Source organism: Leucoraja erinacea, chromosome 12 (assembly GCF_028641065.1).
Source record: "Leucoraja erinacea ecotype New England chromosome 12, Leri_hhj_1, whole genome shotgun sequence".
Lineage (NCBI taxonomy): Eukaryota > Metazoa > Chordata > Chondrichthyes > Rajiformes > Rajidae > Leucoraja > Leucoraja erinaceus.
The window spans coordinates 24,134,349-24,160,466 of record NC_073388.1 but is presented as its reverse complement, the minus strand read 5'-3'; the positions used below and the strand labels follow the sequence as shown (position 1 = coordinate 24,160,466).

The following is a 26,118-nucleotide window of genomic DNA, read 5'->3' as shown; positions in this document are numbered from 1 at the left end:
AGGGAGTAAACTGGACAATTTAGCACTAGTAAGCGTAGGGAACCTATGGTTGGCGTAACCTTGCGGCCCAAAGGACCCGTTTCCAAGCTATTTCATTCAATCAAAAACATGCATTTATCGCAAATACCAAATGCAAAGTCATCAGTCCACTTTTCTCCGAAACATTCGTCACCAACAGGATCCCAACACTAGTCACATCTTCCCATCCCTTTCTACCTTCCACAGACCTTTCCCTCGAACACCCTGGTTAACTCATCCCTTTCCACCCAAACCACCCCCTCCCCTGCAACCACATAAGAAGCAACACCTGTCCCGATACCTCCTCCCTCGACTCTATTCAGGGATCCCGACAGTCCTTTCAGGTTAGGCAGAGGTTCACTTGCACCTCCTCCACTGTATCCGTTGTTGAAGATAAGGACATACATCGGCAAGACCAAACGTAGACTGGGCGATCGTTTCGCTGAACACCTTTGCTCAGTCTGCTTGAATCTTAGTTGCTAAACACTTTAATTCTCCTTCCCATTCCCACAGATCTTTCTGTGGTAGGTCTCCTCCATTGTCAGTGAGGCTAAACACAAATTGGAGGAACAGCATCTCATATTTCGCTTGGGCAGCTTACAGCCCAGTGGTATGAATATTGATTTCTCAAACTTCAGGTAGCCCAGGCATTTCCTCCCTATCCCTCCCCCACCCAAGTCACACTAGGTTCTCGCTTCCACCCAACAAAAAGCTAACAATGGCCTGTGTAAGAAGGAACTGCAGATGCTGGTTTAAACCGTAGACAAAAAATGCTGGAGTAACTCAGCATGACAACCAGCATAGGTGAGGGTCTCGACTCAAAACATCACCCATTCCTTCTCTCCAGGGATGCTGCCTGTCCCGCGGAGTCACTCCAGCTTTTTGTGTCTATCTTCAGCTAACAATGGCATTTCCTTTATCATCGTTACGTTTTTGTATATCTTTAATTCACTGTTACATCCATCTCCCACTGAATCACCTACAAAATCGTGGTCCTCACCTACAAATCCCTCCACCATCTGCCCCCCCCCATATCTCACCGACCTCCTCTCCCCCTACCAACCCTCACGGTCACTCAGATCCACATTAGCCGATCTCCTCTCCATCCACGTCCAACCTCCGCAGTTTTGGGGACAGAGCCTTCTCCAGGGCAGCTCCCAGGCTCTGGAACTCTCTCCAACTGATCCGCAATTCCGCGTCCCTCACCATCTTCCAGTCCCGCCTCAAGACCCATCTCTTCACCTCTGCCTATCCTTAGCCCTACGTCCCCCTCCCTTTTCATCTGTGCGTGAATCGCCTCATATTGTGTTTTGAATTGAATTCTGTCTTTATTTGTGTAATAGTCATGTCTACTATTTATTTCATTCCGCTTACATGTTTTTCCTCTACTTGCCAAATTTTTGTACGGTGTCCTTGAGACTCTTGAAAGGCGCCCATAAATAAAATTTATTATTATTGTTCTTTATCTCTCTCATTTCCCTTATCCCTACCCAGTCTGAAGGGCCACGACCCAAAACATCACCATTCCTATCCCTCCAGAGATGGTACCTGTCCCGCTGAGTTATTACAGCTTTTTGTGTCTAACTTAAGTGGACAAGTTGCATTGGAAGACAAGCTGGCAAACAAAAACATAGACAGTAAGTAGAAAGAAGCCATTTATTTAAAAATGACCAGGCTTGTTACAATAATCAGACTGTACAGTTAAATGTACCATGGGCTCAAAACCAACACAGCACATCTTGAAGGACAAGTTAATTGAATCCCCCAAAATGTTGCATTTAAATTCAGTTTTATTACAATGTTCATAATACAGTAACCTAGATCCCCAATAGAAAAATAGTTAAAATATTTACATTGGTAGCACTTTGCAAATTCATCCCATTATAGGCAACTCATTCCCGAAGTCTCCATGGTGCCGTTTCTAACTTATTTGGTGAACTGAGCCCTGTGAACTAATGTAGGAGGTAGTAGCCTGTTACATTCTCCAATGGATTTAGACCTCACGTAAACCAAATGCCAATAAATGAACATAAATAAGCATCACTGGCCCATATTTTTCCAAATTCTTGAACAAAAACAAACTGATTGGTTCCAGCTCTCTGCAGAAAACAGGTTCCATGCTGTGACTATTCAATTCACATTGCTGCTTTAGACGAGGAGGATGGGTGTGTGAACAATCTTGATGTATTCAAGAGTTAGATATAGCTCTTGGGGCTAACGAAATCAAGGGATATGGGAAGCAGGGACAGGATACTGATTTTGGATGATCATATTGAATGTCGGTGCTGGCTTGAAGGGCCGAATGGTCTACTCCTGAACCTACTTTCTATGAAAGAAAGGAGCACCCGGCGAGGGCGAACAACCCAGTGCTGCGGGATACGGTATAACTTTGCCAGTGCCCTTGATGTGGTGACCGTTTGCATACCGTGGGTGTGCAAGAAAAGAATTTCATTGCAACTCATCACATGCGACAATAAGGTATTACTTCATTCATAAACAAAAAGCTCCTCTTTTGCAAAGGGAATGGAACGATAGAAAATACTCCTGACCAAGATGTTGGCTATTCCTGTCACTAGGGGAAGAAATCAGTTATTCTCTCCTGTCCTCAAATATTCTTTCCACAACGTAAAGCACCATTATAACTGAAGTAACCATGAACACACTGCACATAAGTGCATCCACAAATCTTCGACTGTTATCCTTAAAACAGGATATTAAACCAAATGAGGCAAGTCTAGTTACATACAAAATTGCAAAGTTTGAGTATGAAAGCCATTCAAACAGCAAAACTTTAACGTTTCTAATTGTCGTGATAGCAATTAGCGCCGTACTTGTTCATCGGATTCAGCCCTGCAGAAGCTGCCTTCTCTCCACTGATACAGAAACCCAGATGCAAGGCACCTCATTACTCGCACGTTTCAGCTTTTTCCTTTTTCTTTTTCTTCTTTTTTGAGCTTTCAGTCTCCTGTAGGCAATCATTCCCATTTAACAAATTAACAGTTACAGGGCAAATGCCTATTTGGCTTCAGATTTCACATTAAATTACAAGAACCTCAAGTCAGCAGTATAAATATCCTCAAGATTATATCCTCAAGCATATAAATATCCACAACTTACACAGAGGACAACATTTATTATGTTCAATTACAAAACTATATTCGCTGATTTCCATAAAAACAGTAAATGGCCACAAAGAATTACTTCACAGAAGGCAGCCATTGGTCTAAACAAATTCTATTTCCCCCTCACATTCCTATAAAAACCCAACAATTTTCAAAACATACCAATTTTCACTTTCAAACCAAAGTGACTACTACCCACTTTTTAAAACGTTCCCTCCTCAAATATCCCCATCTGGTATTTTAGAAACTCTCAACTAACAGGAAGAATTTCTCTCTAGTCATCTCAGCAGTCACTATATTTTAAACATCAAATCTCAAACTGCTCTTTCACCCCCAAGAACCACCCCAGCGTCTTGTCTATCTTTAGCACCAGCTGTCGTCCTCCAAAATACATCACAATATCCCACCCCTGAAACATCCTTGGAATACAAACTATGGCATACAAGATGTCATTTTAACTACTGCAGTTTGTTCTTCAGAAATGATTAAGTATCTTGTTACCTGACAGCAAGAAAAGGCTGCCTTAATGCATTAATATAATCAGAGCTGCCAAGTGTTGTCAGAGCATTTCAGTATTCTAGTTCCTGAAAATCAGTATTTTGCTGAGGAAATCAGTATTTCTACACAGTGCCATGTTGCTGAATTTGTTTTTAATGTGCGTTGTTACATACCCATGTAAGAGTACAAGAATGCATAACTTTGCTTCCAATTAACATGTCTTCGACACACCTTACTCGACAGTGCATTAATTGCCGTAGCACTGTTCGTTTAAATTCCCACGTGCTAAACTGACAGCGCTGTAGTGGGACAGGCAGATCAAAGCTTACAAAAATAATTCAGATCTTGAAATTTAAAATACCAATAGATTTAATCTGCTATAATTTTGAGTTACAGTATGACTTTTTATATCCTTGCATTTTTTAAGCAGCAAGATGAAACAGGAAGTCGGGCCGATTTTTAAAAAATCCGTATTTTACAAGGCAAATCCGGACATCCGTATTCTTATCGCATTTCCGTACAAAATACGGAAAATCCGTACTACTTGGCAGCTCTGTATAATACTTCTATGATTAGTGACTTTTAATGGCACTTACTCCAGTTCCAGACTTCCCCATTTCCATCGCTTTTTTCTTTTTCTTTTCTTTCTTGCTAACTTCTGGACTGGATTCCTGTGCAACTGGTGTAGTCATTGGTTCAGGACTTTCAACTGTCACCTATGCAAAGGAAAGATCCACTGACAATCTTAAAACATACAAGATGTCATCTTAGCAATGTCTTTATAGAGTGGCCTCTTGAGCATTCCTCACCATTCAATGAGATCAGAGCTATTCTACAAGCTGGAGTAACTCAGCAGGATAGGCAACATCTCTGGTGAGAAGGAATGGGTGGCTTTTCGGGTCCCTTCTCCAGTCTGGTTAGGGATCAATTTCCATTTTGCAACATAGACACTCACCGATGTTTCCTGTAATTAAGCCCTAGACTGGTACATTAACTCAAAAGAAGCAAGAGGACAAATTGAGACGAAGTCAGCGTAGTTTATTTTATCTAAAGACCGCTGAAGATTTTCTAGCTTTATTTAGCAATCAATCTTCAATTTTAACTCTTTCTTTTCGGGTCCCTTCTCCAGTCTGGTTAGGGATCAATTTCCATTTTGCAACATAGACACTCACCGGTGTTTCCTGTAATAACTTTTGCTTCTTTTCTTTCTTCTTTTTCTTTTTCTCTTTCTTAGTTAGCTCTGGCTGGGATGTTACTGTTGCAGGGGTGGATGGTACCACAGACTCATCACTCTCGCTTTCTCTCTTTCTCTGAAGAATACAGTGTAGAGTTAGCATTAAAACACCACAACACCTTACACCAAACCCCAATGTACCAAACCCCAATGTACAAATTTTACAGACTAGTGTTCAGAACAGCACAGCATAAAAACAGCAATACATCTGTTTCCTCAGTTCCTGCGAGTAGTTTTCCCTGTGAATGCATTGGTTTCCCCCAAATCCTATGGTTATGTTTCTGGGGGGAATTGATGGGAATAAAATAGAATTGGTGTAAATGAGTGATTGAATGGACCTAAAGCCCTGTATCCACTTTACTTGACCAGAGTAACCAGAAGCCCCAAACTTAGGAGCACTGCTTTCAAAAGATAGATTCCAATGAGTTTACAAGTACAAATCCTCTATCATTGGAGAGCAACCGTGTCCACCACCCCCACCGGTGAATCACCCAATGAGAATGTTCAGGAACACATTACATAATGCATCCAGCATTGGTAGAAGCAGCCATGCAGCAACCGACCAGATTAGACCACAACATCAATATATATATAAAACTCTGATCTTGGATATGGGTGTATTTGCGTGTGGATTTGTGTGTTTTTCTGTGATTCACATCTCATATAACCATATAACAATTACAGCACAGAAACAGGTCATCTCGGCCCTACAAGTCCGTGCCGAACAACTTTTTTCCCTTAGTCCCACCTGCCTGCACTCATACCATAACCCTCCATTCCCTTCTCATCCATATGCCTATCCAATTTATTTTTAAATGATACCAATGAACCTGCCTCCACCACTTCCACTGGAAGCTCATTCCACACCACTACCACTCTCTGAGTAAAGAAGTTCCCCCTCATGTAACCCCTAAACTTCTGTCCCTTAATTCTGAAGTCATGTCCTCTTGTTTGAATCTTCCTTATTCTCAAACGGAAAAGCTTGTCCACATCAACTCTGTCTATCCCTCTCATCATTTTAAAGACCTCTATCAAGTCCCCCCTTAACCTTCAGCGCTCCAGAGAATAAAGACCTAACTTATTCAACCTATCTCTGTAACTTAGTTGTTGAAACCCAGGCAACATTCTAGTAAATCTCCTCTGTACTCTCTCTATTTTGTTGACATCCTTCCTATAATTGGGCGACCAAAATTGTACACCATACTCCAGATTTGGTCTCTCCAATGCCTTGTACAATTTTAACATTACATCCCAGCTTCTATACTCAAAAACACGAAAATGCTCGAAAACACGACGCGCTAACGGTGAAATTTTTACATATTTCGATAGAGATTCACCTCATGCTCTCGAAAAACTTCTCATCTGAAAATTTGATTCATTATTTCTTGAGTTTTTAATTAAAATTGTTCACAAATCAGAGATCTTTTTTGAAGCTAACGAGCTGATGATGTCACAATGGCTCTGCTCATCGCGGCCAGCTGCGCAGTTTTCAACACGCAGCCTGCAGAGCATTGTTTTTGCACAAGCTGCGAGTTACGCAACCACACGTTGAGGGGACGGGACCCAACGGGTCCCGCTTGGTCTAGTTTCTTATAAATTCCTTTATTACCTACCACCCACACCAGTCAAATAATCAATGATATGTCAGAAGGTCTCGACCCGAAACGTCGCGCATTTCCTTCGCTCCATAGATGCTGCCTCATCCACTGAGTTTCTACAGCTTTTTTTGTCAACATCTTTTGCCATTCTAGTTCTACTTTGTATCTATCTTGCCTGGATTGTTGAATGAGCGATCACAATTTGTGTCAAAATGGGGTCTACCTATAATTTCCGGACACGGTGACGCAGCAGTTGAGCCGCTGCCTTAAGAGCGCCGGAGATCCGAGTTGATCCAGACTACGGGTGCTGTCTGTACAGAGTTTGTACGTTCTCCCCATGATTGCATGGATTTTTTTCTGGGTGCTCCGGTTTCCTCCAACACTCCAAAGACGTACATGTTTGTAGGTTAACTGGCTTTGGTAAAATTGTAAATGGTCCCTAGTGTGTAGGAGTGCAGGGATTGCTGGACGGCACGGACTCGGTGGTGTATCTCTAAACTACACTTCCCGTGTTATATCTCTAAATTAAACAATTAAATTGGAATTAGTGACTGAAATATTGCAATGCGCTAAAGTTAACCCCTCATATTTACCTTCACTGCCTGGATTTGTGCTGTATTGCGAGGTCCTACATTTCCAGGACTAGAAAGAAAGGAAATTGAAACAAAAAAAATCAGTGCAGATATGAAAGAGGCATTTGAAAGAAAATGGTTGCCGTACCAAACACATTCCAAATGGGCAGTTTTCCGATGCTCAGTGGCAGCCGAAAGATAAATAAGTACTACCACCACAGACTTAATATGTTAGGAAATGCTGAAGCCGACAGCCCCACAATGGACTGCAGAAATCTTGCAATTCCAATTCCTTTTGCAGACTGACTCCCTCTGAAGCCACTCCAGGCTGGAAAGGGATAACTGTCTGCTGGTCCTCAGCTTTAAAAGATCATTCTTGCACAAGCCGAAGCAAGATATCAATCACATTACACTGGAGTAATTTCAGCACAGCACTTTCATCAAATGGGGCCAGGTGTACATTAGGAGGTGTTAACATAAAAATTGTACACAGCAGTTTCAAGAACAAAATCTGTAACTGCACATGATTACAGTGCACCACACAGTGGTTCAACTGCAATATTGCTCATAATGCAGTGGTGATACAAGTGCACCACCAAGTGGCAAAAATCACAACTGTGAGGAAATTCTTACGTGTAATCCACATAGTCCTTCCTCCATGATTCGGGAGTACTTCCATTTGGTCTGCCATGTTTATCTAGCAAGCCCTTCTGGATCATCATTTTCTTTTGGCTTGCCTTTCAAGATAATGAAAAAACATTGGTTACCGATCTGAATCTCCAGATGATCAGCAGCGTTTCTCACCTTTTACCCTTGCGGAACCCTTGAAATAATGTTCATGCCTCAGGGAACCCCTGAGTTGGGGGTTGCCGGGCCCGCCACCATTTTGAGCCCGTTGGGAGAGGATTGCCATTTTAACATCCAGCGGTGTGTATAGGTGAGTGCTACTGGGGGAATATTGCGTTGGGGAGGGGGACCCAACAGGTCCACACTCAGTCTAGTTCAGGGGTGACAAACACATTTTTGGGCAAAATGTGACTTCATGCGGGCCGGATCAGTTGTGCATGTGCACATACTCCCACAGCTTTCGTGGCCTGCGTTTTTTTCAACTTGCTCGCATGCCTCTCACTCTGCTATAACTACAAAGTGTTTCACTTTCCGAATTATTTTTCTTAAGATTGCCTAGCAAGCATTACTTTTATGATCGGTATTACCTTACAGTTATAGACTACAAGAAAGTTGTGATGAGAGAAAAAAATGCTATTTTGGCAAAGATTGTTTTGGGAGCTGCACCCTTTCATAGAAACATAGAAAATAGGTGCTGGAGTAGGCCATTCGGCCCTTCGAGCCTGCACCGCCATTCGATATGATCATGGCTGATCATCCAACACAGTATCCTGTACCTGCCTTCTCTCCATACCCCCTGATCCCTTTAGCCACAAGGGCCACATCTAACTCCCTCTTAAATATAGCCAATGAACTGGCCTCAACTACCTTCTGTGGCAGAGAATTCTACAGATTCACCACTCTGTGTGAAAAATGTTTTTCTCATCTCGGTCCTAAGATTTCCCCCTTATCCTTAAACTGTGACCCCTTGTTCTGGACTTCCCCAACATCGGGAACAATCTTCCTGCATCTAGCCTGTCTAACCTCTTAAGAATTTTGTAAGTTTCTATAAGATACCCCCTCAATCGTCTAAATTCTAGCGAGTACAATCCGAGTCTATCGAGTCTTTCTTCATATGAAAGTCCTGAGATTCCAAGAATCAGTCTGGTGAACCTTCTCTGTACCCCCTCTATGGCAAGAACGTCTTTCCTCAGATTAGGAGACCAAAACTGTACGCAATACTCCAGGTGTGGTCTCACCAAGACCCTGTACAACTGCAGTAGAACCTCCCTGCTCCTATACTCAAATCCTTTTGCTATGAATGCTAACATACCATTCGCTTTCTTCACTGCCTGCTGCACCTGCATGCCTACTTTCAATGAATGGTGTACCATGACACCCAGGTCTCGTTGCAACTCCTTAACCTAATCGGCCACCATTCAGATAATAGTCTTCTTTCCTGTTTTTGCCACAAAAGTGGATAACCTCACATTTATCCACATTATACTGCATCTGCCATGCATTAGCCAACTCACCCAGCCTATCCATGTAACCTTGCAGCCTCCTCACAGCTAACACTGCCCCCTAGCTTCGTGTCATCCGCAAACTTGGGAGATGTTGCATTCAATTCCCTCGTCCAAATCATGAATGTATATTGTAAATAGCTGGAGTCCCAGCACTGAGCCCTGCGGTACCCCACTAGTCACTGCCTGCCATTGTGAAAAGGACCCGTTTACTCCTACTCTTTGCTTCCTGTCTGCCAACCAGTTCTCTATCCACATCAATACTGAACGCCCAATACCGTGTGCTTTAAGTTTGTATACTAATCTCTTATGTGGGACCTTGTCGAAAGCCTTCTGAAAGTCCAGATGCAACACATCCACTGGTTCTCCCTTATCCACTCAACTAGTTACATCCTCGAAAAATTCTATAAGATTCGTCAGACACGATTTACCTTTCATGAATCCATGCTGACTTTGCCCAATGATTTCACCACTTTCCAAATGTGCTGCTATCCCATCTTTAATAACTGACTCTAGCAGTTTCCCCACTACCGGTCGGTGTTAGGCTAACTGGTCTGTGATTCCCCATTTTTTCTCTCTCCCTCCCTTTTTAAAAAGTGGGGTTTCCATTAATAAACCATTTGAGAGCGAACATTAACAGACGCAAATGTAGACCTAACAAAACAAATTGTTGTTTTGTTAGGTCTACTTCTCCGCCACCATTTTAGCGCTGGCATCCAAGAGACTCCGGGTTGTGGCCTTTCCCGTTCAGTGCGGGTTTCCAGGACGATCGGGAGACTGGGAAGGGCCCAGCACAGCTGACCGCAAAGCGTCTCTCTCTCCTCCTCCATGCTGCTCCACACAGCATAAAGAGAAAAGTATCCACCGCGCAACCCGCACCACTACAATGTTTTTTTTCCTCACAGCATTCGAACCCAGCACCCAGCTGCACCGCACAACCTAAATCCCCTGTCCCACGCCATATACGGAGTGCGCGGCTGACTAGGGAGGTGGGTCACGCACACGAGCAGCGGCTCGGGGGGAGCCCGGATGCCCAGCACCAAGGACAGCTGCAGCCCGCTCTGGGGAAATCATCCCGTGGGCTGGATTGGCTACAACCGGCCGGTAGTTTAGCGATACCCCTGGTCTAGTTTATCACTATCTCTCTCGGAACCCTCTAGCGTTTCTCTCCGAACCCTAGCGTTCCGGAAAACCCCAGTTGAGAAACACTGATCTACAGAGAACACCATTTTTTGCCTTCTAAATCACCTAGGTTTCAAGTAAATTACATGCAGCAAAACTATAATAATCAGCTCTGGAACTATTCTGAAATCCTGACAGTGCAGCACCTAGATTGCCAAGTAGTCGTTTTTTTTCTAGTTTCTAGCGCCCATTTCGATCTTTTTTTGCCATTTTGCATCTTTCAGGTTTAACGGCAAATAGTCAATCTTGGACTGCTGCAGTGCAGAGAACTGATCATATCACCTTCTGATGTGCAATTCTGGTTAGACATTAGCCAGCAAAATCACAAAAATAAATGTCTGACATAAAATGCATTATCCAAGTACTAGCCATCAGTTAAGGGTGATAGGTAAAAGTCATCTTTGCACAATGTGCTAATGTTCATTGCAGTTCATCATGTGGCTAGATCACCTGGTTCCCATCCACGGTCCAAACAAACGTGGCTTACCTTCGGCCCCAGGCCCCACTTACGTGGGTAAGTGTCCCGTTCCATGATAACACGTTTGATCTTTGCCACCACACCATGGTCACATGTCGATATTACTGCCGTCGTCATTAATGCAACACCTAATACCAGAGGAAAACCAAAACATTAACATACTTGAGCCTGAAGAATCTTTAACCAAAACTAAAAAATGTCAGTCTGTGAGTTACTCGTGCAGACAAACGCTGAAGCATTTGAGCAACAGTTAAGGGACTGGCCCACTGCGACGACTTAATTGGCGAGTTTCGAAGAGTTTGCTCTAGACTCATACTCGCAGCATGGTCAACACGAGGTCTTACGAGGTTTTTGTAACTCTCCTTCATGCTCGAGAGTAGTCCCCGCGTACTTTAAACGACAATTTTTTAATGATATCCATAGAAACATAGAAAATAGGTGCAGGAGGCCATTCGAGCCATCATTCATTGTGATCATGGCTGATCATCCCTTATCAATAACCCATGCCTACCTTCTCCCCATATCGCTCAACTCCACTAGCCCCATGAGCTCTATTTATCTCTCTTAATCCAATGAAATCAATCAATTCAAGTTCTATTACCGATGCAAATTGCTTCTCCCTTTGTTGTAATGACAACGATTTCCTGGTTCACCTCAATCCCATCTTCATAACGGAGCAGGCCAGGGAGCATAATTTTAGCACCATAGCAGATAGCATTTACCTGACAGGGGGGGAAAGAAATGACATCAATAAGATCACTCAAGATTAGAAACAAGCTTCTGACTTCTTCAAACCATGGACATGATGCTTTCAACTAACAAAATGGTATAGGATAGAGAAATAAGAGTCATGCCATTCATTGTAAATTTCCCCCTCAAATTTGTCCTCCCAAGTGCCACGACCTGCCGTGTACACTGTTCCTAATCAACCCATTCTCTTCCAGAGAGTAGTAAATCCTGTCTCAAATACTCCAATAACTTGCCTACTACTGATATGAAGCTCACCGTCCTATAATTTCCTGGATTATCTCTGCCTCCCTTCCTAAAAAAAAAGGGACATTAGCTACTCTTCAGTCCTTGTGGGACCTCCTCTGAGGCTGGAGTAGACGCAAAGATCTTTGTCAAGGCTTTCGCAATCTCATCTCTTGCCATTCTGAATAACATGGAATAGATCCTGAAGCCCTCATGGAAATATCAGCCTTAATGCTCTCAAGAGCCCCACAGCACACCTCAATCCAAACTGTCTTTGCTATTAGTATTCTCCACAATTATCTCACTGTCCTCCATATCAGTCTCGTTGGTGAAAAAAAACAGGCAGATTCGCCTTTACTTACTGCACTGTCCTTCATAACGATCCGTTTATGGGTTGCCATCAACTTTTCAAGGGGTAAGATGACACGCCGTAGATATGTTTCATCTTTGTTGTGGTCATATTGCCATTGAGCATCCAACACATCATGCATTGTTACCATATTGTCCTGAAGTTATAGAGCAAGAACTTAAGATTACCAACACAAAAATAAACCATTGACCATATACAACTGTTAGCCTGGGGTCTCCTGGTGGGAGCAGACACATACACAGCCACCATGTACAAAAACCCCTGGCCTTTCACTTTCCCAAAGTATAATTACCAGAACAGGAGTAGGACCCTGCACTGAACTCAACACTTTGGGGGTAAAAAAAATATTAAAATTAGACACAAGCAAGCTGCAAATCATTTGGGTATCACCTGGCTCATAATTATATCCAAAATCACAGGATTTTAGAGGGATATTCCTACCTTTTCCCCATTCACTCCCGACCGCACCCGCCTCAGCTCCTGCATCTGACCACCTACTCCAAGCAGCAAGCCAATATGTACACATAGTGTTCGGATGTACGTCCCTGCTTCACAGCTCACCCAGAAGACCCCTAAATCAGAAACATTTGTTAATTAGTACAGAAAACATTACAGCATTAAAATGAAATGCCGTAGGAAGGAATCAGGTAAGGAGCCATGTTATGGAGAAAATATTAATCAAAGGGCAGAAAAGCATGACAGTAACTGCCATTTTCAGGCTAGTGTATGTGTGTGTATGTGTGTATATGTATATGTATATATATATATATATATATATATTATTATTTTTTTTTTAAACTAGATTGGATATTTAATTAATTACATTTGTAACTGTCCTTTCATTAGAGAACATTACATCTAAGCTCACAAAATATGCAAAAAGATTATACTGGGTAAATATATGAAAAAAATGAAATGAATTTTATTTGGGAGAACAGACTTTTTAAATGCTATAAAAAGGCCAAATGGTTTTGTACAGTGGGACACTATAATGTTTGTATATTAAACAAATGTGCAGGTGCAGCATGAAAGGCATATTAACCTGTTTTGTAAGGGTGGATGAAGCACATGGGTAAAGAGGTTTTGCTGCAACAGCACAAAACGTTATCAAGACCACACCCAGAAAATACAGTACAGCTTGAGTCTCTGCACCAGAAATAGGTATTCTTGCCCTGGAAACAATAGAGCCCTGATCAGAACAGATCCTTGAATGAGAACATTGTGTACGCTAGGCCCAAGCTTACTGTTTTTTCCACTTTACCCAATGCAGCCAGTGGAACAAAATTTGAAACTATAAAATTACATTTGCATTAACCAAACCAGATACTACCGAGTTGCTTAAAATCTCCATGTTTAAATATTCACATGGTGCATTGGCCATCAGTCAAGGGTGATAGATACGAGTCATCTTGGCACAGTGTGCTCAATTCATCAACTTAGCATCATGTGGCCAGAAAGCAGCTCAAATCTTTTACATCATTTTTATCAATTGATCTTTGTGACATCAAAGTCACAAAATCATTCTTGTTACTTTCAGATGCAACTATATCTATGCTTTGCTAATCCATCAGTCATGATACAATTGCTTCCTCATACTAAACTACATCACTTGTGTCTTGGCTCCTACTACCCATTCATCAGTATTTCAACTTCCTATCCAGTAAACTAATGGCATTCTATCTAATGGAAGGATCCACGCCTTTAGTGGTCGGATACAAAAAGTGCCCGAGTCATATCATAATTTAAAATGCTTTAAACCACCATATCCACGTCTCTTTGATTTTCTCAAAGTGACAGTGTAGCAGAATCTACAGGATTTGAATAAATGGGTGTTTTGATGGTTTGCATGTATTTGGGTTAAAGGCTTTTCCCCCCCATGTTGCACGTCAGAGAAAAAGTCCCTTCAGCCCATGCCAACCTGTTTGCCCATAGAAACCAAATTGATTTGCCTATATTAGGACAGGATTCAATTTTGCCTTTAAGGATCTATGACTGCTTCATTGCAAGACTTAGGACAGCATGGCAGAAATATTGTGCCTAGAATACAAGGCTTGCAACAATCTCCCTGAACCATGTCCAATTCTAAGACATATCCTAAAATCCGATAGTGCTGAAGGTCAACAGGTGGTTTCACAAAGAAATATATATTTATAATTGTATTTGCAAGTGACCAGTAGCCATTCATAACAAATGGCTAGAACAGTCAGAAATTTTCATGACAGCTTGGGAGCAAGGCTAGATTCCTTTGTGTGGTCATTCAGACTGGTTCACTTCATGGATATCTGCAGCTGTGCTGCCCTCAGGACTACATAGACATTAAAGGCAAATGCAATCCAGGACAGTTCCATACTGAAGTATAATATTGCCCATTGATAAACAAGCTTCTGTGTAACTTTGCTCATAATTCCAGTAACTCAGTATCAGAATTGTTGTAGCGAGGTGCATTTAAATCAGAGCTGCCAAGTTTTGTCAGACCATTTCAGTATTCTAGTACCTGAAAAGCAGTATTTTTACACATTGCCATTTTGCTGAAAAAAAGTGTTTTTTTTTTAAAATGTGCAAGAATGCATAACTTTGCTACCAATTGACACCTCTTCTTACCACCTAACTTGACAGTGCATTCATTGCCATCTCTTTGTATACTGCCATTTGAAGGGCTGCTTTTAGCACCAGACTATGATGTAGAAGCCATTTTGGAAGCCTCCCTCGCTCTCTCCTTCCTTCCTCTTTCCCTCTCCCCTTTCTTTTTTCCTCCCTCTATCCCCCCCCCTAACAGTCTGTGATCTATAGCGCTATGTGTAAAGGCAATAGCACTCCAGTTAAACTGACAGCGCCGTTTAAACCTGGAGCGGGACAGGCAGATCAAAGCTTACAAAAATAATCTCGAAATTTAAAATACTAAGTTTTAATCTGCTATAATTTACAATATATCCTTGCATTTTTTAGGCACCAAGATGAATCAGGAAGTCGGGCCAATTAAAAAAAAAAATCCGTATTTTATAACGCAAATCCGTACATCCGGATTCTTATCGCATTTCCGTACAAAATACGGAAAATGCGTACTACTTGGCATATGTTAAATGTTTTAAAGACGACTTATCTCCAAATTGGCAATAAAAAAAAAATCAACTTACCCAACCTCCTCTCTGGATCATACTCAATTAGTTTGCTTTCATAGATGGTCCGCACTCTTAATTGCCTTTTAACAGCAGCAATCAAGGGGGGTCGTTGGAATAAGGCTCCAGTCAGCATCTCCAAACCCTTTAGCGCAGAACACAATTTATTTAGTATTGAGCAGAATTAACAATAATTGTACTGTTAACATTTTCATTTTTAACTATTACGGAAGTCATACAAAATTAAAGAACTCGTCTCTGCCCCAAATGTCACAGTATGGGCGGACTTAGAATCAACTACATCGGTTTACGAATAAAGCTACAGCATTAAACATGCATAGTGGAAAAATCAGAAACCTCCTCGTTAACTCAGTTAAACTCATTTAGAAATACTTATGGACGTGATCAGATATATCACTCATCTTTAAGAGTGGAAGCATAAAATGCTGCCAATCCTGACAAACCATCTCGCATTCACATACATCTAATCAGGCACCAGTAACTTCTCAGCAGAACGCCAAGATGATATGGCACAAGATAGATGCAATTCACACTGACCCTAAAACAGGAATCAGCATGCAGTGAAGCAAGTGGTTTGCTTTTCTCAGCGAATGGATAAACTTATTCATCATTTCACGTACACAATATCAAAGCCCAATCAATTATTGATATAACATGACAATCATATACAAAATATCAACGATATGAGAAAACTTGAATACTGAGATGTAGGCAAATTGGGAATTTCAATCGTGCTACTGAAGCACATTTACGATACGATAAAACTTTATTCATCCCCGGAGGCCCAATTACTCCCCAACATTATGTTGGAGTAATTTGCTGAAATCAGTTCACAGTAGCCACACAAAACCTATATATACCCATGTATTATATCGCCAGACAACTTCAGAATCTCAAACAAACTAGGCTTTTGATCTGCAATTATTTTTTTAAGATTCAAAATACTCACCCGACTAAGCTGAAGTTCACTTTCAATAGCATTGTGCAGCCGAACAATTCCCACATACTCTTTGCCTACAATTAACAGCAAAAGAGTTGTCAGGAGAGGCCACGTCAGTTACTGTATCTCAAATTAAGTTTGAGAAGGTCATTTATAAGACCCCTTCCCTTTATTATTAAGTTGAAACTTCAATCAGTATTAGTTGTTCGCAGTATAAGCAAATATGAGAAATTGGTAATCTGTAAAACAAACATTAACACAAAGTTTTGCAAACAGACCAGCAAAGAAATCCACTCACCGGCACTCTGTTGGGATTTAACTAGTCGTGTTGCTCGTTCTACGCACACAATTAAACAGCCTGTAACTTTGGGATCCAGTGTTCCGCTGTGACCAGTCTTTTCCACTCGCAGAATCCTGCGTATCCATGCTACCACTTCATGCGAAGACGGGTTTGCTGGCTTATCAAGGTTAATGAATCCAGACCTGCCAAGATATCACCGGTATCTACCTGTTTTTTTCCAATAGTTAATTAATGACAGCACCATTTAAATAGTGCCTTTGATATACAAGGTTTGAAAATCAGAAGGGCACTGGTTACAAATAATGTGGCTCAGTTAAGTGTGTTTCGTTTAGAGAGAAATAATTGTTTTGCCAATATGGAGGACATGAAAATTCAAGTTGCATATGGCAGCAACCCAAGGAATGACAGTCAAGAAATGTGGGACATCGAAATAATGCTGTCAATGAGCAATGCATGGATGAGGAACAGTAGTGGCCTCAGATCCCATAAGGGATGAGAGGCAATAGGTAACATTGCTTGTGGTTCCATGGCAATGACTAGTTTGATAACAACATAACTAAATCCAATGGATTCAACAGTGTCAAGAGTATGCAGTCACATCAAGAGGATGAGAAAAGATCACCATATATCCCGGCAATGAAGACGGTATTTTTTACCCAGAAACAGGGCACAGAAATTTACCTGTCATGGAGGCCGAAGGTTAGGTTTAGCCAAGAAAGATAGACTTGGCTATCAAGAATGAAGTTGCTGTACTGAGCCAAGTCTATCCCTCATTGCTGGAAGCTGATGGGAAGAGGCTGTAAAAGGACAGCGCCGCTGGGGGGGGGGGGGGGGGGGGGGGGGGGAATACGGTTCTTTTGCTGCAGTTAATCAGATTATTTGTTATTTGGATCATAGATCTGAGGTACAATTATAGTTCCTTTCACAGCGTGTGGGGAGTCTAGCCCGGATCAGCACAGCCTGGGCTCCACAAATTGGCTGGGTCGCCTGGGGTAAAGTTGCGGAGAGGGCAGGAGCTTTCAGAAGGTGGGGGGGGGGGGGGGGGGGGGGGGGGGGTTGGGAATCATGCCAGCAACTCACTCGCGCTTCCGCGGCGCTCCAGGCGAGAAGCCACAGCATGGTGGCCGGGGAGGGAAGTAGCTCGGGTGGCTGCAAGCGGCCTCCAGGACCGGACAGCCGAACCGCCCGCCACCTCAGTGCCTTCTGCCGCCCTGGTGTCCTTCGTCACACAGGTGGAGGTGGGTGGAAGGCTGGCTGCTCCGTCCCGGGCTCTCTCTCTACTAGTCCCGGGGAAGGCGACCTGGGCACTACAACCAATCTCGTGGCACGCAGGCGACCTGGGAACTGCAGCCAGACCTGGAGCAAGCGAGCCAGACCTGGAAACTGCCGCCATTTGCGGGGCACGCAGCCGACCTGGGGCAAGTGAGCCGAGCTGGGAAGCAAGCGAGCCAGACCTGGGAACTGCAGCCAGTCCCGGGGCAGGCAGACGATGTTGCCGACCCCTGGACTAAAACAAACCCATGATCCTATCCCGCCATCCTTTTTTCAAAATTTGGCAACTTAAATTGGGGGTGCGTCTTCCACGCAGGTGCGTTTTCATTGCCGGGAAATACGGTTCTTTTGCTGCAGTTAATCAGATTATTTGTTATTTGGATCATAGATCTGAGGTACAATTATAGAATATAATCAAAGACATCAAATGCCGATTTTAAGACAATGCAAATTTGAAAAACGTGAAGTTGCGGGTGGATGAAGTGAGAAAACACAAAAAACAGCTAAAATTATCCAGCTTCATTGGTTGCAATATCCATGCAAAACGCATTCCAGACGTTGTGCAACTAACATCAAAATCATTTTGTCATCAAGCATCTCACAAACCGAATGGGTGGCTCAGATGTGCAAATGTTTTGTTCCGTGTAGAACTTACCTTACGTAGTCAGCAATTTCCCTCTTGAGAGGCGAACAGCCATTCGGAATGGGGGTGTAATGGGCCGTTCGTACATTAAGTTTGTCAAAATTCTGTAATACAATGATTATAATGAAGATAACTTGTATCCAGTAATGAGCTCAAGTATTCCTAAATCCCTCCATATAACCATATAACAATTACAGCATGGAAACAGGCCATCTCGGCCCTACAAGTCCATGCCGAACAAATTTTTTTTTTCCCCCTTAGTCCCACCTGCCTGCACTCATACCATAACCCTCCATTCCCTTCTCATCCATATGCCTATCCAATCTATTTTTAAATGATATCAATGAACCTGCCTCCACCACTTCCACTGGGAGCTCATTCCACACCGCCACCACTCTCTGCGTAAAGTTCCCCCTCATATTACCCCTAAACTTCTGTCCCTTAATTCTGAAGTCATGTCCTCTTCATGTCTTCCAGAAGCAATAAACAAAATTAATATACAGGTGAATGCTGCAGCCAAATTACATACAGGAGAGCTCCACAAGTTTGCAACATTAGTTCAAGGGCTATGGCATCGTAGTTTCATAAAAGTTAGTTTTTAAAACTAACAATCCAACTTTACATTACATCCACACATGTGGATGAGCTTACCTTCAGCAACAATGGCCAATGAGATGTGTCTAACTTTACTGTCTTTGATTCTGGTGCAATTAGAAAATCCGTTGCTTGCTGGATGTCCTGGAAATGGAAGACATTTTGAAACGCCATTAATTTTGCACCAGCCGCAAACGATGTCATAATATATACCGGGACAGTACAAAAAATGCACCCAAAACAGCAGCAGAACATCATTGGGTGGGAGAAATGTCATAAACCAGGAACTGAAGATGCTGGTTTACAATCAGCCACAAAGCACTGGAGTAACATAGAAAATAGGTGCAGGAGTAGGCCATTCGGCCCTTCGAGCCTGCACCACCATTCGATATGATCATGGCTGATCATCCAACTCGGTATCCCATCCCTGCCTTCTCTCCATACCCCCTGATCCCTTTAGCCACGAGGGCCACATCTAACTCCCTCTTAAATATAGCCAATGAACTGGCCTCAACTACCTTCTGTGGCAGAGAATTCCAGATTCACCACTCTGTGTAAAAAATGATTTTCTCATCTCGGTCCTAAAAGACTCCCCTCTTATCCTTAAAGTGTGACCCCTCGTTCTGGACTTCCCCAACATCGGGAATAATCTTCCTGCATCTAGCCTGTCCAACCCCTTAAGAATTTTGTAAGTTTCTGTAAGATCCCCACTCAATCTTCTAAATTCCAGCGTGTACAAGCCGAGTCTATCCAGTCTTTCTTCATATGAAAGTCCTGCCATCCCAGGAATCAGTCTGGTGAACCTTCTCTGCAATCCCTCTATGGCAAGAATGTCTTTCCTCAGATTAAGAGACCAAAACTGTAAGCAATACTCCAGGTGAGGTCTCACCAAGACCCTGTACAACTGCAGTAGAACTTCCCTGCTCTTATACTCAAGTAACTCAGCAGGTCAGGCAGCATCTCTGTAGAATACAATTAGGTGACACTGTGCATTCTGCATAATTACTGACAATGTTAGCTACATTGCCTTCAATGTACATAACAGCAGTAGACTGATCCCTGCAGCACTTGTACCTGTACACTGACAGTTGTAAAGATGGGCCAAAGAATGGCAAATGGAATTTAACTCTGACAAGTGCGAGGTGTAGCACTTTTGTGTGTCAAACAAGGACAGGACTTGCATGGTAAGTGGTAGAGCCCTGGAGTTCATTACAGCACAGATCTGGGAATACAGGTGCATGGCTCCTTAATTGGCAAGTCAAGAATGTTTTATTGTCATACGTCTCAAACAGAACAATATTCTAACTTGCAACAGCACAAGAGAATATGTAAGCAAAGCAGTTTAGTGTGTGTACGCACACATAATGAACTACATCAGTCTGAAGAAGGGTTTCGGCCCGAAACGTTGCCTATTTCCTTCGCTCCATAGATGCTGCTGCACCCACTGAGTTTCTCCAGCAATTGTTTACCTTAGATTTTCCAGCTTCTGCAGTTCCTTCTTAAACATTTTGTCTACCCCCAAATCTATGTAGTATTGAGCTTAATTTGGATGATGGAGTGTTTAATAGTCTCGATACAGTTTTCAGGCTATTTCAGTAATCAGTGCAGCAAAGGCTGCATTTGGCATTGGGAAGGGCAGAGTACAAAAGTTGGAACACACTGCACAGCTATAGGAAGAATTACGTTGGAATGGGCTCAGAAGAGGTTCATTAGGCCCAGTGGACAGTAACATCGGGAGCTCGCAGGTCCCTGGTGGGAGACCGCTTTTTGGACCTCCTGCAACAGCAACTTCTCCCGCCCGATTTGCGGGATTGAAAATGACCTGGAGCGGGGCCCAACATCGTCCGGCGCAGCTTTAATGGCTGCAAGACGTGCTAGCGCCTGCTGGGGGCTCCAACATCAATACCCGGAGCGCGGCCTTGCCTTAATGGCCGCGGGACTTACTTACCATCGCCTGCCTGGGGCTTTGACTTTGACATCGGGAGGAGAAAGGGGAGTGCAGGGGAGAGATAAGACTTTGCCTTCCATCACAGTGAGGAAGAGATTCACTGTGATGGATGTTTGTATAAATTGTGTTGTGTCTTGGTTCTTTTTCTTGTTGTATGACTGCAGAAACCAAATTTCGTTTGAACTTCAATGAGGTTCAAATGACAACAAATACATTGTATTGTATTAGGACATTATCAGGGCTTGAGTTACAAGGCAAGGTTAGACAGGCTGGAACTTTATTCTTTGTAGCACGGAAACAGAGGGATGACAAGATTATGAGGCTCATGGATAAAGTGAATGTTCCCCCCCAACGTAAAATTCTAACATTCCTCTGTGACAAGATCTCTTTGTACTATCCTCAGACTCAAAGCAATCTGTGGTCCAAATAATGGAGCAGCTTTCAGGATGGTGTGGATCGCCATTGGAAACAGTGAGAAGCTAAGCTATAGGGAATGTACACCCCCTGAAAAACCATCCACCATGCACTCCAGGCTCCAACTTTGGCCATCTGCGCAAGGTGCTCAACACCCACCACAAAACGAATGAAACCAGGTCATTGCCAATCCTTAGTGCCTAGGCATACGATTGACTGAACCTATGCAGAATTTTCAGGGCAAAAACTTAATCAAAGAAGTTAGGTATCATGGAATATGCGAGGCTTGGGAATTTTTTAAAATTAGATATTGATAATCAAGTGCAATTTTGGTTGGAGTGATATCAGGCAACCAATGCAACAGGACAGAAGCAGCAAGAGCTGTTGATCACCCAGCATAAACGCAAGAGATCAACATAGGAATGTACCGTAGCTATTATCTGGAGTAAAACACACAGAATGGTGAGCAGATAGGTTGAACAGGGATTGTAATTCAAAGAATTTACAAAGGTTCAAACAGACAGCCGTAGTGATTGTTCAGAGAGCATCCAAGCACAGGAATAGCCGATCTGATGAGCCTTTTGATTATAAAATGACAAAGCGGCAGAGTAACTCAACAGGTCAGACCTGAAGGGTCCCAACCTGATTCGTCACCATCCTACGTCCTCCAGAGATACTGCCTGATCCACTTTGTGCATTTTTTTTGTTAACCAGCATCTGTAATTCCTTGTTTCTACATTGTATTTCTCCACTGCAAAATCTCCTCAAGGGATGTCTACTTTAAAGTAATTTTCCTCCTCTCACCATGGGAGTTCTCTAAGACCCTCTGTCACCGCCGACCCAGTGATTCACTGCACTGCTACTCGAAAACTATTAAGAATCCGGACACGCTACCTCCACCAGTATGTTTCCTCAACACTTGCCTGCATTGCCATTTTGTACATGACTTTCCTATCGATTTCTAGTTTGGGGCCCCACCAGGATTTCAGGGTGCACTAGATTCTCAGTTTTTGTTGGCTCCTTGCATTCCACATTTCTCTCTCGCAGCTCTGAGCCTAAATCACCCAGACCCAAAACAGACAACTTTATTTTATCCTATAGACAGTAGGCCATTTGGCCCTTCGAGCCAGCACCGCCATTCAACATGATCATGGCTGATCATACACAATCAGTATCCCATTTCTGCCTTCTCCCCATATCCCTTGACTCCACAGATCTCTGCCAGATCCATGGAGCCTGAAGAGCCCAGACCTGAAACGTCACATAACCATGTTCTCCAGGGATGCTGCCCGACCCACTGAGTTATTCCAGCCCTTTGTGTCATTTTTGTAAAACATCAGCAGTTCCTGGTTTCTAGCCTTTTGTTTACAAGCAGATACTAGACAGACACAAAAATGCCAACCATGGAACAGAGTTTGAGTTGGGCACTGCACCTTCAATAACCAATATTTGATGGAGGAAACTCCTGCGCACCACATATGAACACTACAAAGATGAAGGTTGTGAATGGGTCAAGGGATAGAAACATAGAAATTAGGTGCAGGAGTAGGCCATTCGGCCCTTCGAGCCTGCACCGCCATTCAATATGATCATGGCTGATCATCCAACTCAGTATCCCGTACCTGCCTTCTCTCCATACCCCCTGATCCCCTTAGCCACAAGGGCCACATCTAACTCCCTCTTAAATATAGCCAATGAACTGGCCTCAACTACCCTCTGTGGCAGAGAGTTCCAGAGATTCACCACTCTCTGCGTGAAAAAAGTTCTTCTCATCTCGGTTTTAAAGGATTTCCCCTTCATCCTTAAGCTGTGACCCCTTGTCCTGGACTTCCCTAACATCGGGAACAATCTTCCTGCATCTAGCCTGTCCAACCCCTTAAGAATTTTGTAAGTTTCTATAAGATCCCCTCAATCTTCTAAATTCTAGAGAGTATAAACCAAGTCTATCCAGTCTTTCTTCATAAGACAGTCCTGACATCCCAGGAATCAGTCTGGTGAACCGTCTCTGCACTCCCTCTATGGCAATAATGTCCTTCCTCAGATTTGGAGACCAAAACTGTACGCAATACTCCAGGTGTGGTCTCACCAAGACCCTGTACAACTGCAGTAGAACCTCTGCTCCTATACTCAAATCCTTTTGCAATGAAAGCTAACATACCATTCGCTTTCTTTACTGCCTGTTGCACCTGCATGCCTACCTTCAATGACTGGTGTACCATGACACCCAGGTCTCGCTGCATCTCCCCCTTTCCCAATCGGCCACCATTTACATAATAGTCTGCTTTCCTGTTTTTGCCAAAGGCTGAGAAACATACAAATGTTCTCAGATAAAGAGGATTTGTGAAACAAAAAACAATTGCCTATCAATATTAGACAGAAATATTGGCAGGACCAGTCCAAACACAGACATTAAATCGATTGGGAAAGGGGGAGATGCAGCGAGACCTGGGTGTCATGGTACACCAGTCATTGAAGGTAGGCATGCAGGTGCAACAGGCAGTAAAGAAAGCGAATGGTATGTTAGCTTTCATTGCAAATTCATTAAATCACTGCATTGCAGAATCCCCAGTCAACATGTCTGGATTAGAGCCACTCAGCATACAACAAAGGCTACACATTGCAGCTTTTCCAAGCAGAATAGCGTAAGAACAAAATTGAAGTAGAATGCTAAGTTCACATCATTTCAGTTGTACATTAAAGCTTTAAAACAAAATGGTAACAAAATAATAAAGCACGTGTAGATAGACACCCGAGAGCCAAAGTTTAATACATACCCCAATAGTTTCCATAGATTTCTTTCTATGCTTCTTAGCAGATGCTGCAAGACGTAAATACAACAATTTAAGAAACAAGTTAAATATGCTTTACTGCATACATATCTACTTTGGTATATTTTAGTGCAATCTTTTAAATGCCAACTCAAGGCAAGGTTCTTGAAATTAAGACACTAAATGGTGTAACTATAACAGATCAGATACCACCTGCAGAGACAAACATAGTCACTTACAGGCCGATGAAACGTGAAACAAGTTTTAAACTGCACAAATATGTGGTGGTTGTTCGGTCAAATAAAAGTAAAATGTGTCACAGCGGGGACCACAGGACACAAATGTTGGCAATACCCAATGGCAACAGTTAGAAAATTATAAAAGGCACGTCCAGGGAGGTGCAAATTGGAGATGAACAAAAATCTGACGATAAGAGTAGCAAAAAGGGCCAGAAATTCTGCAGTGCATGACTGGAAAGGCTGGTTACCTGAAAATTTCAATTTCAGTACCATATGCATCCCAAAGTCAACTGAACTAATATGTTCTGACAAGCAGTCTCCTAATTCTTGTTTGCTTTATCTAGAGCAGAAAAATTTTGGGCACTGATTGGAGAATATTAAACCAGAAGTAACACAAATAAATCACGATTTCACTTGGTAAAAATTGAGGCACAGGAAGGCAGAAAATGGCCCTATAGGGAAGATGATATGATCACACAGTAAATCAGAGCATGCTGATCCCTTTGGAAAATCTCTGATGTTGCCAAAATGGACAATCTGTGGAGATCAAAGCGTGGAAACTGAAAACAAGGAGGGGAAACTGAAGAAAATAATCCACAAGAGATTAACAATAGGCACCATTTAGTGGTGAATTCAATTATAACCTAAAAGCAAAAGATAACAAATGCCACAATCTGAAACAAAAATCACCATTTCCTCCGCACTCCCAACAAAACCAATGCTGAATGGCAGCAATTTGGCGATTTAGATTTTCTGTACCTAAATCTAGTTGTACATTGCGCACATATTTACACTAATCCCATTATTCTCCTCACAACCCCCTCCACCCGACAATGTACAATGCATAATTAACAAAACAACCTGGAGGCCTTTGGGGGGGTATGAGTGGAAACATGAGCGGTTAAGGGAAAAGTACACGCAAGTATGTCAGGGCTGCTGGAGCTGAGGCAGTAATTGCACAGCTGTACCACTGTGCCGCCAAAACATTGCCCGTTATCAAACAGTACTCTATGTAATTGAGAAAACGCCAATGCAAGCACCTTCCCAAACTGAGATTGCAGATTTAAAGGTAGGTCGCATCGTGTAGGCGAGGGGGCGGCGCGCGGAGTGCACGGTCACCGTGACGGTAGCTGCAAGACCACGGCGGCCCCCGGGCTGCAACCGCCGGCCTGGCTGTGCCCACATTTCCAGGCTGCAACCTCCCAGAGGCCCACGTTACACAGCGGCTCCCTGCATCCTACGCCCACAGTTCCTGCCTTGCCGAGACTCTTGACTGGCTCGTTTGTGCTCAGCCGGCGCTCCCGAGCACTTACCGTCGCCATCCGCCATCTTCCCGCTCTTCCGGCCAAATGAACGAGCAACGGCTCCGTCTGCGCAGGTCCCTGCCCGCCCGGCCCACAATGCCCCGGCCCGGCGGCCCAGAGCGGGGGGCGGGGCTTGTCGTGCATGTCATTCAGCGGCTGCCCAGAGCGGGGGGGCGGGGCGTTTGTCGTGTATGTCAATCACCGGCGGCCCAGAGCGGGGGGGCGGAGCATGGCCGCGCATGTCAATCACCGGCGGCCCAGAGCGGGGGGGCGGAGCATGGCCGCGCATGTCAATCACCGGCGGCCCAGAGCGGGGGGAGGAGCATGGTCGCGCATGTCAATCACCGGCGGCCCAGAGCGGGGGGCGGGGCATGGCCGCACATGT

At 43.4% G+C, this 26,118-nt stretch overlaps 1 protein-coding gene and 4 non-coding genes across 5 annotated transcripts; all 5 read right to left on the bottom strand.

The window, feature by feature from the left end:
• Positions 1-1,659: 1,659 nt before the first annotated feature.
• On the bottom strand, positions 1,660-25,849 carry dkc1 (dyskeratosis congenita 1, dyskerin). Its single transcript, XM_055643829.1, has 16 exons — positions 25,743-25,849; positions 24,197-24,240; positions 19,118-19,204; positions 18,479-18,570; positions 16,549-16,733; positions 16,260-16,324; positions 15,308-15,434; positions 12,615-12,745; positions 12,166-12,309; positions 11,433-11,553; positions 10,841-10,959; positions 7,676-7,779; positions 7,064-7,112; positions 4,811-4,948; positions 4,235-4,354; positions 1,660-2,983 (listed from the first exon to the last, which is right to left on the bottom strand). The coding sequence occupies exons 1-16, from the start codon at positions 25,756-25,758 to the stop codon at positions 2,924-2,926; spliced, it is 1,602 nt and encodes a 533-aa protein (XP_055499804.1). The 5' UTR covers positions 25,759-25,849; the 3' UTR covers positions 1,660-2,923.
• On the bottom strand, positions 10,720-10,795 carry LOC129702445 (small nucleolar RNA SNORD83). Its single transcript, XR_008724386.1, has one exon. It is a non-coding gene; the product is annotated as a small nucleolar RNA SNORD83 (small nucleolar RNA).
• On the bottom strand, positions 12,371-12,508 carry LOC129702447 (small nucleolar RNA SNORA36 family). Its single transcript, XR_008724388.1, has one exon. It is a non-coding gene; the product is annotated as a small nucleolar RNA SNORA36 family (small nucleolar RNA).
• On the bottom strand, positions 13,549-13,624 carry LOC129702443 (small nucleolar RNA SNORD83). The gene has a single exon (XR_008724384.1). It is a non-coding gene; the product is annotated as a small nucleolar RNA SNORD83 (small nucleolar RNA).
• LOC129702448 (small nucleolar RNA SNORD17) lies at positions 15,691-15,926 on the bottom strand. The gene has a single exon (XR_008724389.1). It is a non-coding gene; the product is annotated as a small nucleolar RNA SNORD17 (small nucleolar RNA).
• Positions 25,850-26,118: the final 269 nt, after the last annotated feature.

Coding starts and splice junctions, on each gene's coding strand:
- dkc1 (XM_055643829.1), bottom strand. Junction 18,571..19,117: donor ATTGGCCATTGTTGCTGAAG/GTAAGCTCATCC, acceptor ATTGTATTACAG/AATTTTGACAAACTTAATGT. Junction 4,949..7,063: donor CACAAATCCAGGCAGTGAAG/GTAAATATGAGG, acceptor TGTATTCTTCAG/AGAAAGAGAGAAAGCGAGAG.